Source organism: Ricinus communis, chromosome 4 (genome assembly GCF_019578655.1).
Source record: "Ricinus communis isolate WT05 ecotype wild-type chromosome 4, ASM1957865v1, whole genome shotgun sequence".
NCBI lineage: Eukaryota > Viridiplantae > Streptophyta > Magnoliopsida > Malpighiales > Euphorbiaceae > Ricinus > Ricinus communis.
Window position 1 is genome coordinate 7,985,986 of NC_063259.1, and position 15,388 is coordinate 8,001,373.

Consider the following 15,388-nt stretch of genomic DNA (forward strand, 5'->3'; position numbering starts at 1 on the left):
TGGAGCCTTTTCAAAATTTATTAGCAGTCCTCTTACTCCTAAAGAAGTTGAAACAATGGGCCTACAAGAGGCTTTGAGTTGGCTAAAGAACAAGTCTCTAGATCACTTGGTTGTGGAGATGGATGCTTAACATGTTTTTAACACTGTTATGAACCCCTCTAAAGATCTTTTTGTCTTTTGGTATTCTTATTGCTAATTGTATTTGTTAGCTATGACTCATATACCAGTTTAAGGGACAGATACTAGAGCGGAGCGATAGCATCTGTCTAATGGGAGAGTTCCGTAGTTAGTTTGCGGTGGGTTGGGGGTGCGGGGGCAATGCCCCCGCGGTACGATACGGTACATGGTATTTTTGTAATTGTGCCAAGGGTTATATATATATATATATCTTTTATATTTATAACCTAGTTAGAGGATTAAAAAAAATAATACAGCCGCTCATCGCTCCCGAGGACATAGGCACATTGCCGAACCTCGTTAAATTCTTGTGTTCTTATTTTTCTTGATTGTTTGTTCATATTCCTGTGATTATTAGCCTTATTTCTCAACAGTATTAGTTTAGCTTCTAAATTTGCAAATGCAATTTCAGTTTATGAGGCATTTAGTGAACTTAGCTGCACACAAACTTACTCGTGTAGCTAGTTCTTTATTTGATGCTAGGGAATGGGAATATTTTCCTCCCTTTTTTATAATGATGTATTGCTTTCGTATATTTTTTCTTGGAAGATTCTTACTTAGATTTGGTGGACACACTATAACTAATAGGAGAGTACATTTTGGTATTGGATAACTCACACATACTTTATCATTTAAAACTAATGAATATCTATCAATTATCTACAATTTTGTATATAGGTGGGGACATACACCAAGTATAGATAATAATTTTTCTTTCTTTTTAATAAAACTCCTTTTGATTTCAAGAAAATATATATATATATAGGAATTTTCTAATACAAATTGAAATGTAAGAATTATAATAGAAGAAAACACGCTTAAAGTGAAGGACTGCAAATGAAATTTATCTTGAAGAAACAAAACTCAACTCGAAACCACTTTTAGTCTTGAATCTCTTTCGAATTAGTGGACAAAGTTTTTGTAGGCAACTACCACCCAATATTTATATGTATAGTAATTTAGGATTATTTTTATTTCATAATTATAGCTTTATAATGCACAGTTGCAAATTTTATTCATAAAATATAAAAGATATATACTAAAATTAAATAAGTATTCTTTCTTATTATTTTATTCGGTTGTATTTCTCAAGACAAACACATACATAAAAGTTAAGTAAGGTTAGAACAAGATAGTGTACGAAGGAGATGCTCTTGAAGTTATTAATAGTGTTGCGAATCTCAGGGAGCTCCATCTATAGCAGCGATGGTTTTCCATGATATAAATTTTCCCCGGGTTCATTGTGTTTTCCATTATATACACCGTCATTTTTAATTCTCTAGCTCACTGATTTCTAAAAGAGTGTCTTTTCATGTTCTACCGATGTAATTCTTATTCTATCCATGGAACAAAAAAAAATAACGTTAAACTAAAAATTGAATAACCAAATATCTATTTAACATTTTTCCTCTCTAAATATACCAAGTTAGAGTTCTATAATTTATGATTTAGAGAACATAAGTATAAAATTATATGACGATTAAAAATTTGCAAGCCACCATAATGTTTGTTGTGAAGTTTAGGACTTAGCTCAATTAGAATTGAACTCCTCTTTATGAATATGAAGTTTCAAGTTTAAATTTTAATCAAACCAATTAATAGCTAATTCATATCTACACTTAATGCATACATGCACTAAGTGATTGCCAGTTCTCATGTTCAATTATTAAAAATTAATATATATATATATATATAAATTCTATATATTTATTATCTATCGGTTCAATACATAGAGAAAACATCCGCTCACTTAGATTTTCGTAAAAAATTTCTCAAGTTAATGTACATATAAAGAAAAACTATTGAAGGCAGTGATTGCCAGTTCTCAATCCCCCATGGATTTGCAACATAGAAAACAAGGATGCGAGCTTGATACCACAACTCCCTGGCTTGACAGCATCAAGGTTGCCCCAGGTTGAGCATAAATTTGAACTCTCTGCAGCCTCCGTGTAGTTGCTATTCGTCGATCCACCTGTGCACCAGTTCCCAGGCACCACAACATTTGGTTGGCGGTTTAGTACAGTTTCATCGACCTTGTTAATTAGCACACTATCGTCTCTTCTGAAGGGTCTTGCAAATGCTGCTCCACTAGCTAGCATCTTGTCATAAAATGACTCTGATGGTTCTCCATTGGAACTATGGTTCTCCAAAATATTGTACCTGATTAAGTTGGCATTTACTGTCGTGTTTCGGAACTCTGGAGAGTTGCATATGACTGTGTGGAAGTAGAACTCTATTGGGTATACCATATTATTGAAATACATTAGTAGTTTTCTTGGAAGGTTCTCCCATCCCTGGACACAGTACTCCATCAATGACCTTGTAAGAATCACCCAAGGTGAGCCTGTATATTGGTAAAAGGGTCTTAATCTTTAGGTGCTGGGATCAACTGATATTTACAGCCAAGGTGAGACTTGTGTATATATTATAACAAATTAACGGGTGACCCGTAATTACAGCTTTTTTAACTTTTAGACTTTTGATTACCGATGAATATATATAACCCGTGACACCTAATTAGAGTTTTTTAAATTTAGATTTTTTTTATTACTGATAAATATATGCAGGGAAAAGTATAAAAAAGTGTCTCATGGTTTAATGCTTTTATAATTAAGGAATTACAGTTTTTTTCGTGACAAAAGAAATACTTTATGATTTAAATTTTTTTAAATTTTACTAACTAATTTTTTTAAATTAATATAATTTAATATTAGTATAATACTTATTTTTAATAACAAAATCATGTATTAAGTAATTTAACATATAACTATATTGAATTTATATTAAATAAAATAGATATATATTTTTTAATTTTATAAGAAATACAATGAAATGATTTCTAAAATAAAATTATAATAATTTTAGGAGTATCATGATAGTTGATTTGATGGTAAATCATATATAAAATAATTTTATAATTGAAAATAAATATTATACTAATATTAAATCATAGAAATCTAAATATATTAATTTACAAAGTAATAAAAATGTAAGAAATTTAAATCACAAGGTACTTATTTTTCATGAAAAAACATAGTCCTCTAATTGTAAAAGCACCTAATCCTAAGATATATTTTTGTATATTTTGTATATATGTAACTCACGACACGTCAGGCTTTTGAATACAGATAAATATATGTAACTCGTCTATCGGTTATCAGAGAGTTTTTGTAGAGTAAGTAAGTAAAAGCGCCTAGAATCAGACTCTCAAACTTTACTAACATAGTGTTTGGTTGTAATTTATAAAATTAATTTGTAAATTTAAAATTTATATGTTTCAAATGCAGTAAAAGTCAATTTAGTATTTTACATAATCAAATTTATATATAATTAATTATAGTTAAACTAAATTCTAGCACAATAAGACGAATTTTTAAAAAATTCTACGTTAAGAAATCAATACATTCTATAATATTAAAATATATCTTTAACCTTTATTATTTTAATTTTATTTTTCATCTCATTTTTTTTAAATAAAATAAATGTTTTTAAGAATTTCAATAAAATACAGCATAATTGGATGTAGAAATCCCAAAGGAGTGGAGGTTTCAATCCGGTTTGAAATTCACAAAGAATTACTGACCTCCAAAGATCTTGAAAGCGTCTGGGTTTGGCCGTGTCTCTACAGCATAAAAAAGGTCACTGCTCTTTTGAAGATATAAGCTTGGATCCATAACGATTTGGTTAACCTTGTACTTCCTGCATGCACCAAAACAATTCATATCTGAAAATAAGGATCAAGGGAAAAGAATGTGGTTTAGAACAAATGTAAATATTTCAGGTATTCCTATTCTGCATCATCATGATTTAGGTACCTCGAACCTCATGACTTCTGAAGAATAGGTTACAGTTGAAGCTTACTGTTTCCATTCAGTATCCTTGGAATAATGTATAAAGTTGAGATCTTTTGGCAAGGAAGTCATGGCATGGAGGAAATCTGCATAATTTCATTAGATAATACCAAGAAATTTGGTTATGATATTAAAGCAGAATGAATTGCTTGAAAGCACCCACCGCATAAGTAGCACCCAACTCACCATCTTGTCTCATAAGCGGATAGTCAGCAGGGCTTAAATTGATGAACCAATCCCAATCTTTGTTGAGCTTGAGAAGCAGAGCAGCAGCGTGAAGTGTGGCAGAAAGAGCAGATGATCCCAACTTGTTGATAGCATAACTTCTTCCAACAACATTAACATTCCCGAAAGCTCGAAACAAAGCCTCAGATTGTATGGAAACAACCAACTCTGCTCTTTCAGAAGCTGATGACTCTGCATCTAGTTGCAGTAAATACTGGTTTCTTGGATGATAGATTGATTTCAGCAGCCTCAGCATTCTGTTACTGTCTCCACTAGTACCGCAAATCCAGTAAGCAAGAATCGGAGGGAAGCCATGCCCTTTCGAAGGAACAGGAACAGTTGGTGAAACTCTAATATCTTCCATTGGAGCAGAAAACTCATCGTGGTGGTCGAGAAGCCATGGTCGTGCGACGGCTATCAATAGCATTAGACTCATTGGAAAAGCAAGAATCCATAGACGATGATCTGAATTCCCCAGGGAAATCTTTGAAGTTCTCATCATGTTAGGTGCTACAGTATTGACAACCTGATCAGTCAGCACTGCGAGAGTTTAGTCCCCACCCTGTTCACAGGTTTCATATCCCAGGGCCACACTAGAAGGAAGTTATTTTCAGTTCTGAAACAAAAAGAAATGGTGAGCATTGAAGGGGCATGAAGAATGTCGAAAGAAAAATGGAATATAGATTAGCTGAGAAAAAGAGATAGTGTCAATAGCAGGTTAACAGAACTTTTTGAGTAATTAGCGGCTACGAGAAAAGTTTTGAAGATGTGGAACCACCTAACTTAATTGAAAAAACTTAAGCTTAAAGGGAAGTGACAGAGATTTTCCTTTTTCTTTTTTTCTTCTTTTGTTAGAAAGGTAGAATTCTTCGAAAACAAGGGAAAGAAATGGGTAGTGTGCATGATGACAGAAGGCCTCCATGAAAGGGATTGAAAATGACTTTAAGGTGCGAGATATGACTGCAGGTTTAAGCAAGCAGGTGAAAAATTATTATATGAATTAGATCACCACATCCATTCAAATTATGGATGAATTCTAAAAGATATTACAGATAATGCCATAATTAGCTATTTAATATTAGATTATATAAAATTAGTTTTGGCCATTAATATTTTTATAAAAAATTTTATTTCTTACTTTTATTTGTTAACATGTAATTAGAAATACAAATTATTTTTTTTATAATATCCTTAAAAACTAAAATAGGTATTAGGTCTTTTCTTATTTTGTCATATCTCTTTTTTTTTTAATTATTAATTATATATTTCTCTTTTATTGATTTAGAACAGTATGTATTTATTTTAAAATAATAATTCAAATTATTAAAAAATATGCATGTTTCATTTACATTTTAGATTTACATTGACTTAAAAGATTTAGTATATATTATATATATGCTAATTTCATAATTATTAAATTTTTATATTTTGTTATATATTTTTTCAAATTAATTATTTTTTACCCCTCGTTTTGTATTAGTTTAAAGATTTTGAGATCATATTATTTGATATAAGGTAAATATCGTATGAATTAGGGATATTTAGGTTTTACCTTACTTAATATCATAATTCTATCAATCAATTGTTTATTTAGTGACAAAGGTGGTTGAAGTTGAACGTATTTAAAATATAGTTGAAATTTATTAGAGTATTGGTTGTTATAATAAATAGTTGGTTATAAAATATAACTTACTATTATACTTTTCAAATTATTGATTTAATTCATAACTAACTTTAACGTTTATTCTCGTGTTGTTAGTTTTAATCTAAACAATATTTGGTTATTATATGCAACCACTATTTTTTATATAAAATATAACTAATTTAATAAATTTTTAACCATGTAACTCATTCCTCAACTTTATAAAATTATAAATTATATAATAAATGAAAAAAATAATGTAAATAGTATTATTTTTTATAATAATATCTTTTTGTATATTATTACAGAATATATAGAATAAATTATTTTATATAATAAAAGAATTTTATAATCAGCATAAATATTACATAAAGTAATTTTTTTTAATATAAAATGTAACTGATTTAATACTAAATTATTTACTTATTTTCTTAACTTCATAAAATTAGTAATTTCATACACTATATAATATAAATTATATAATAAACAAAAAAAATATAAATAGAATTACATTTACATAATAATATCTCTTTGTAGATTTTTATTAACTTGTGTAAATTTTTATCAAATTATGGGATTATTTCAATTAACTTGTCAAGTATTTCTATTTGCATAATATATAGAATAAATTACTTTATATAATGAAAAGATTATATAAGTAGCTAAACATTACATAAAGATATTCTTTTATGTAAAATTTAACTCATTTAATAAATTCTTAACCAAATTATATAACTCATTTCCTTAACTTCATGAAATTAGTAATTTTGTACATCATATAATATAAGTTATATAATAAATAAAAATAATATAAATAGCATTTTATTTACATAATAATATCTTTTGATAAATTATTAATAACTTGTGTAAATTCTTATCAAATTAATTGACATTTTCAATTAACTTATCAAAAAAATTTATTTGCACATATATAGAATAAATTACTTATCTAATAAAAACTTATAATCAGCATAAATGTTCCATAAAAGTATTTTTTATGTAAAAATGTGCTTGGTTTATAAATTTTTAATCAAATTATATAACTCATTTCTTTATTTCATAAAATTAATAATTTTATAAACCATATGGTATAAATTTAATAGCATTATATTTATATAATAATATCTTTTTGTAATTTTTTATTAACTTGTGTGAATTTTTATTAAATTTAGAGAGCTTTTCAATTAACTTGTCAAAAAATTTTATTTGCATAATATATAATAAATGACTTTATATATTAAAAATTACATAATCAGCATAAATTATAAAAAATATTTTTTATGTAAAATGTAACTGATTTAATAAATTTTTAATCAAATTATGTAACTTATTTCCTTAATTTCATAAAATAAGTAATTTTGTACGCCATGTAGCATAAATTATATACTAATTAAGGAATTATATAAATAGCATTATATTTACATAATAATATCTTTTTGTACAATATATACTTTGTACTATATGATGTACAAAATTTATAATTTAATGAAGTTAAAAAAATGAGTTAGATAGTTTAGTTAAAATTTTATTAAATTAGTTATGTTTTACATAAAAGATAGTAGGTTACATTACGTATAATAATAAACCAGTGTTCATATTAGAACCAATAAAATCAGAACAAATATTAAAGGCTATAATTTCAACCAATAATCTAAGAAGTATGATAGGAGGTCATATCTAATAACCAACTATTCATTATGAAAACTAATACTCTAACAAACTTCAATCATATTTCAATCGCATTCAACCACTTTTATCGTTAAATAAACGGTTAGTTGATTGAATTACAACTTTAAGTAAATTAAAACCTAAATATACATAATTCACACAATATTTACATTACAACAAACAATATTATATGAAAAAATTCAACCTAATACAAAAAGAGGGGCAAGAAAACAATTAATTTAGAAAAATATATAACAAAATATGAGGACTGAACAACTATAAAAATTAGCATATACACAATATATGTTAAACCTTTTAAGACAATCTAAATCACATCATAGGAGTGTTTTGTATTACTTTTGGCTTTTTGACCTATATGGAATTTTAGGCAACCATTAATGATTCTCGGGTATGGACGGACGAGGTGTGGGTTTTTAGCCATTCTGCTGACATGACCATGGAATGTTTAGGGAGGATTGAAGAGTTCCCGGGATGTGCGAGATATTGTCAAATTTCTAGCATTTGTTGCAGCTTCTTATTAAGGTTTGGACATCCTTCTTCATGGTGGGCTAATAATATCCTTGCAGCAGGATCCTCCTTACAACTGTGGTCATGCCCTGTTAGGTTCCACATATCCCCTTGTGGATTTCCCTGATGATGTAGTTCCTTTTCTCTTTTAAAATGCATATGGACTATGGGTGTGTCACCGACCTTCTATAAAGGCAACCATCCTGTTTAGAGCTTTCCTTTGTATTCCAATGGCTTCTTTTTGTCCTTGGGCAGCTCTCTGGCAGCAAGAACTTGATAAGTGGTTTCACCCATTCTACCTCTTCTCGATTAGCAACATCTCACACTGCTCGGTGGTTAGGCTGAACAATTTTTCCTTCAGTTCTAAGCTTTAGAACAGGTATCCCTCCCCGGCTGCCGATTTGGCTAGGGCATGAACTTCTCTTGCTATCTTCTCTACTGTGCAACTACATCCCCTATTTTCAATTCTTTTGATAAGAGACTGATATTTCTCCAATTATTTGCTTATTGTTTGGTCTCCCATTTAGAATTCAACCCAAAGCTGGTGAATGGCCAATTGGAAATCGCTTCTGCCCTTACTTCTGTTATTAATGACAACCCTACCACCATGGCCACATATTCTGTGGCATTGTTGGTTCCTTGAAAGCATAGCTTCCCTACAGACTTGAACCTTACTTTCTCTAGACTGATGAGCACTATTGCAGACCTGAACCTTACTTTCTCTAGACTAATAAGCACTATTCCTACTCCTACCTCATGCTCATTTGAAGCTCCATCTATATACATCGTCCATCTATAAATCTCAAGGTCCGCTGAAAACTCAATTTATCATTTTTACTACAAAGTCAACTAATGGCTAGGCCCTCAAGGCCTACCTAGGCTCATAGTTTACATCATGCTCTCCCAACTGTACTAACCAATAAGCCAGCCTTCCCAAACTTTCAAGTCTATACAGGGCCTTTTTAAGTGGCTAGTCTGTTCTTATTATAATCATGTGGGCTTAAAAATACGATTAAAGCTTATTGGTTGAGTTAACTGAAGCCAATGCTAACTTGCCTATGGTGCGGTATCTGATCTCAGCCCTCCTCAACACTTTGTTGAGGTAATAGATCGACCGTTGCTCCCCTCCTCCTCTTGGATTAATACCAAGGCTACTATCTCCTTAGTGACCAACAAGTACAAAAATAATTCTTCTCCCAGGATTGCTCGGCTTAGTAGAGAAGGTGAAGTTAAGAAGGTCTTCAAGTCCTCAAATGCTTGCTAGCATTCATCTATCAACTTAAACTACTTTCAATTCTTCAGCGCTCGGGGAAAATGTAAGCACTTTTTGGCTGAGCACGAAATGAATCGTCCAGGTGCTGTAACTCATCCGTACAACTTTTGTACTCCGTTCACATTCTTAAGGGTTTCATATCCATGATTGCTCTTATTTTCTCTAGGTTTGCTTCGATTCCTCACAATGAGATCATAAAGCTGAGGAACTTCCTCGCTTTTACTGTAAAAGCACACTTGTCTAAGTTTAGCTTGATGTTTAACTTGTTAACATTTTAAACATCTTCCTCAAGTCATTGACATGGCTCTCCCTGGTCTTACTCTTCATAATTAAGTCATCAACATATACCTCCACGTCTTGACTGATCAAATCACCAAATATGGTTCATCAACCTCTGATACATTGCTCTAACATTTTTCAATTCGAATGACATTTTAGTGTAGTAGTAAGTTCTCTTATATGTTATGAAGGAGGTTTTTCCCTCATCCTTCTTTGCCATCGGTATCTAGTGGTAGCCTTAGGCTGTATCGAACAAGTTGTACAACTCATATCCTATAGTCGAGTGACTAACTAATCAATGCTGTGAAGAGGATAATTGCCCTTCAGGCATGCTTTGTATAAGTTTGTGAAATCCATGCACATTATGTGCTTTCTGTTTGCTATTTTTACTAGTACCACATTGGAGACCCATTATGGGTACTAGACCTAACGTACAAAACCTACCTTATCCAATTTCTCTACATCTGTTGCTATGATTGCCTATCAGTCGGCGATGAACCTCCTCCTTTTATGTTTAACCAGTTTTACCTCGAAATCTACCCGGAGCCGATGGAAAGCTATTGATGGGTCAATGCCAACTATCTCCTTAACCAGACTTACGAATAATCTAGCATTCTCGTGCAACACTTCTCAAATATCCTCTGTAACTGAGGGTCTTCCTTCCTTTCCAAGCCTTAGTGTCCTTCCCAAAATCATTTCTATCTGCTCTAGTTCTCCTACAAGTTAGGTGGTTTTGTGCTCTCCCACATCAGGATTGAGAATTTCCTCAATGGGAAGAGCCTCTATCCCCTCAAGGCAATTGTGTAACAATCTTTTGAGACTTTACTGTCACCTTTGACTATTACCACCTCGCCTTGAGATAGGTATTTTCATGGTGTTATCACCTAACTCTTGCACAACCGTTGCATAAGCCAAATGACGAGACTAGGATAAGTCAGGTGGAGCAAGCTTTGAGGTAAGGAGGAAACCGGTAGACACCAAAAGGCATTAAGAAGCTCCAAAATGGGTGTAAATAGATCTGGAACCTTGAAACCCAAACCAAAGACCTCGAGACTCTACTAACCTTAAAAAAGAATCCTATAACCCCAAAAACCCTAATGAGGCCTTAAAACCATGAAAACCCTACACTGAGATAGATGAAACCCTAAAATCCTTGAAAATTAACTTTATAACATGGGGGCTAGGGCCTAGACATGTGCGCTAAGCCTTGAGCTAAACCCACATGGAGTAAGTCTATGCTGATATGGGCTAGGCGATTACCTTACATGGGCTAAAGCTCTAGAACAAAATCATTCTTAAAATTCGAACCTATGAGGCATATTCCCTCATAGGGACATGTGTCTCCATCTTGAATATTCTTTTAACACCTTAAAGTTGGTCCTTTACCATCCATTTCCTTAAACCAATCAAAAGCACACTATAAAAATCCTTAAAATACCCATTTATAATCTTCTCTTCCACCCTCTAAAAACCCTAACCACATACATGCACCCTTAATCTTACACAAAACGCTAGCTCATACATTATTCTAGCAGCCTCTCCCTTTTCTAAGACTAACAAAAAACCCTAAGGCTCCTACCAAAACCCCACCTCCATACATATACACCTAAAATAGAAGAATTCCACATATTCACACCCACCAATTATTACCTTAAACTTGATCATCCAAAGCTTTAAGAGTCGTTTCGAACCTCTCCATTCAAGCATTTCCAACAAAAGAACTTCCCCTTCTCCTTATCAAGTCATTACCTTTGCCCATTTAAGTATTCAAGACCATACTTCCCTACTTACATCCTTAAAAAACCACTTTCCTTTTAAATCCATTTAGTTTTCTTTATTTTGTAGGGCAAGTCGATTCATTCTAGAAGCATTTTGGTGTCTCTTGGTGCCCTAGGAGTTGGAGCAACTCCATTGCTACCCAAAGGTCATCCTCTCTTTGGAAGTCTTCAAAGATATACCTTGAGGGTAAAAATCTAGAGCTAAACTTGCCTATTATCTTTGTTTGCTTTTGTTTTAACTTTATATTGTCATTGATTGATTTGGGAAGGAGTTAGGCATTCAAAAGCACAAAAACAGAAGCCTTGAAGCTTCTATGTGCTTATCACACACGAGGTAAGTCCACAAAAGCTTAAAAGCTTTAATTTTTACCTTTTGATGATTAAGGCTTGAATAACATGTTTAATATGATGCCTATGATGTATTTCAGTATATAAATCCTGTTTTGACATGTTTGAAAGTATTTTTAAGCTTATTCTCTATGATTTAGGTTCATTATATGATTAATGTGTGTTTGAATGGCTTGAGAAGCATTGTAATGTTTTTGGTACTTGAGTTGTAAGATTAGTGGCATGTTTAGGGTTAAATAAGCATGCTTACTTTCTATTTTAATTAAGACAAATTGGTTTTAGGTTTTATATACAAAGTTCGCATTTTTACTATTTCTTATGTATGTCAAGTATTAAAGTCATCATTTTGTTTATTTAACGTCCTAATACTAGTATTTAAGTATTCAACTAATTTATTTTTCTTCATACTACAGGTGGCCCCATTTATGCTTTGGCTTAATCCATTCAATTTGATTATCATTAATTAGATTAAATATGAACTCATTAATTGCTTGTATGTTAGTGTGGTTTTATTTATAATTAGTTAGGGTGTTAGATAATTTTTTCCTTTTCATATTTGCTAATCGGTCTTGTATCCCTATTGGTTCCTCTCTTCCCATTCTTTATTTTTATTTTGATAATTGTTTGGTATGCTTAGATTTCACTTCACATGCTAATGGTTAAACTAAATTAAGTTTATGGATCACCTAACATGTTAACTAAAATAGATCGAGTCACCAACTTGAGTCCCCCGCCTTCCCACATTTCACTCACCTAATCAATCAAAGATAAAAGGATCTAGCACCCATATGCTTAATCAACCAGCTTTTATTTGGTCACCTTGGCATGTTAGATAAAACTAAGGTACTAATAGTACCTCCTTTAGAATTAGTGGCACCAGTGTGCCTTCCCCTATTTAGGTATATGTATGTTAGGCTAGTCTCTCCTTTCTCACACTTTCGTATGCTTAAATAAGATAATAAAATGTCATCATAATAAAATGGGTAGCAACCAAGCTAGTTTAGGGAAACTAAAAAAGATTAGAGTCTGCTGGGGGCTGGACTCTATGTCTAGGCATATTAGGGTGCCTATCCCCTTCCTAACACGTACCTAATTTTTTGAACGCAAATCTCTGATTCGGGGAGGGGGAGGTTAGGCTCTCCACGAGGATCCGAGCTGCCATCCTTCACCCCTCTCTATTTGTCCCGGTTATCTCACTTGTGAGGTGACTCCCAATCTTCTCCAATAATTCACACTCATTGCGGTTGTCGTGATCCCATAAAACCTCTTCCTGGATGGCTCACTTTCGAATCAAGCCTAGTATGGATGACAAACTCTGATACGATTACGTAGCCATAATCACTTCGGGCTCGCCCTGAAGATACCGCGTTCAGAGTGGCGACTCCATTAGGGACATAATGAGAAAGGAATCATGCTTTAATAGGTTCAATTCCTTAATCATAATGACAAATAATTCTGGATATTAGCCCTATAATATGTTTCTAATTAAATCTAATATCCTAATTGGCAAACATCAGATCTAAAAAAAACATTAAGTTCTTATTATTAGATTCAAAACCTTATTAATCATGCATATTCAAAAAACCTAGTCTAATCATATTTATCATAGATCAAAACCCTAATCATATTTCTAAGAATAAATAATATAAAAAATAAAAGAAAGGAATGAAAGAACTAATTTTTAAGATGAATATAGATTTATGGTGGAAGGAAACATCAAGTTGTCACCATGAATGTTGGATCTGCGAGTCTCAGGCGATGATGAAGCAGTTGAATAAAAAACCAAGTAGGAATCCAGTGCTGGATCTGACTTAGAGATACCTTCTGTCGATTGAAAAACAGTTTTCCAAAAATGCTCTTCCTTTAGTAACTTGTTTCCTAAAATAGTTCTTTCTTTAGTGGCTTGGAGTCTTAAATGATGACTATGATAGATAAATCTTTCTGTTTTCTTTTGATTTTCTCTATTTTCCTTCTTTCTCTGTGTTTCTTCCCTCTTGATTTCACTTACAACTGATATTTAATTCTTGATTCCTTTTTAAAATCTTAAACACCTCTTTCTATTTATTAGGTAGGGTTTCAAGGGAAACCCCAGAGGAAGCGATAGATTTTAGGAAATATTGATAAACAACTCATTTTATTTATTAATATTTAAATAGTTATCGTAAAATGATGATGATCATCAAGGAAACCTTCTAGAATCTGCATCTAGATGTAAAATCGTCCGAAAAATGACGTTGAAGTGTCACAATCTCAATACGTTCTATGAAGTGCCAATTGGCTCTATAGAGAAAGCTGAAAATTTATAATTTAGTCCATGATTTTATAAAAACTGTTGTTTATACCCTTAAACTTAATTTTTTCTAACAATTAGGTCCAAATTGATTTCAAAAAGATAATTCCAGCTGGATTAACCTTGAACCTAGCCTTAGATATGCCTGTCCCTCACTTCTTGAGACTCGAGAAGGCAGTAACTTTTATCATAGGATTTTTCGCTTTTTCCTCGATATCTGGATTCAGAAAAGGAGTGCTGAAAGCTGCTCCTGATTTGTCAAAATCTATGAGCATGCAAATGTGTTAAATAAATAGAGACAAATCCTAGACATCAAGGATATAACAAAAGGATATATGAGCCGTAGAAGCCATGCCTCAAAAGCTCGAACTTCGATTGCTGATTCGATATGGGGCCATACCCATTTGGATTGAGGACTTCGCTCCACTAGGGAAATGTCGATTTCACTCCATTGGGGATTTGAGGACTTCGTCTGCTGAGATTTGAGGACTTCGCCTGCATTTTTGGGAAACTACCTCATTGAATTGGGAGTTACACTCGTTGAATTGGTGATTGCAGAAACTTCCCTCTAGCTACTTTCCATTCTAGGAAACAATTTGCCCCTTCGGGTCGAATTGGTAATTTTCTACTTTCGGGTACCTAAATTGAACTTTCCCACCTCAGGGCACAATTTGATTTCTTTTTATGCTTTCCAGAAGCTATACTGGCATTTGGCCCGTCTAGGGACTAAAATGTAATTTTATCGAGTCAGGGACCAAACTTATAATTTTTGTGAAAATTTCCCCTCAAGGTGTGAGTCGGGCTTCTATGTGTCTTTTTTGGACTTGTACCAGATTTTAGACTAAAACTCAATTTTGACAGGTTAAGGACCTAATTGACATTTTTACTCCTTTAGGACACACACATATATATATATATGGGTTTATCCACTCCTCTTTCTTCACCTTACCCATCTCTTTAGTTTCTCTCTAAAGCTCCTTTTTCTCTTTCTTTGACTTCTCACTCAATTCTAAACAAATTTTTGTAAAACTAGTCTCTAAATGGCAAGTTCATCTTCTAGATTCACTAGACACATTCCAGTTGCACCAAATTGGGAGTTTACCACCCCCATTTTCTACCAAAATGACCTTAGGCTTGTGAAAGGAGAGGAAATTCATCTTTTAGCCAAATTGAGTACAAATCACACTTTTTGAGCCATCGAAGAGGTTAATCTCTTGACTTAAACTCCATTTTCTACGAGCTAGAAACTTGGTATGCAGGTTAATTACTCAAAGTACATGAGAAATTGCAAAAAAGTTTTTAAAAATTCAAAACCCTAGCCCATACAGC

The 15,388-nt window shown here is 32.3% G+C and overlaps 1 protein-coding gene across 1 annotated transcript; it reads right to left on the reverse strand.

Annotated features, from left to right (window-relative positions):
• Nucleotides 1-1,899: 1,899 nt before the first annotated feature.
• Nucleotides 1,900-5,207, reverse strand: LOC8286542 (beta-glucuronosyltransferase GlcAT14A). The gene is made up of 4 exons (XM_002515765.4): nucleotides 4,215-5,207; nucleotides 4,039-4,114; nucleotides 3,761-3,876; nucleotides 1,900-2,521 (listed from the first exon to the last, which is right to left on the reverse strand). The coding sequence occupies exons 1-4, from the start codon at nucleotides 4,753-4,755 to the stop codon at nucleotides 1,977-1,979; spliced, it is 1,278 nt and encodes a 425-aa protein (XP_002515811.3). The 5' UTR covers nucleotides 4,756-5,207; the 3' UTR covers nucleotides 1,900-1,976.
• Nucleotides 5,208-15,388: the final 10,181 nt, after the last annotated feature.

Coding starts and splice junctions, on each gene's coding strand:
- LOC8286542 (XM_002515765.4), bottom strand. CDS start 4,755: ATGATGAGAACTTCAAAGATTTCCCTGGGGAATTCAGATCATCGTCTA. Junction 4,115..4,214: donor TCCGCTTATGAGACAAGATG/GTGAGTTGGGTG, acceptor GAAATTATGCAG/ATTTCCTCCATGCCATGACT. Junction 2,522..3,760: donor CGCTTTCAAGATCTTTGGAG/GTCAGTAATTCT, acceptor ACCAATATACAG/GCTCACCTTGGGTGATTCTT.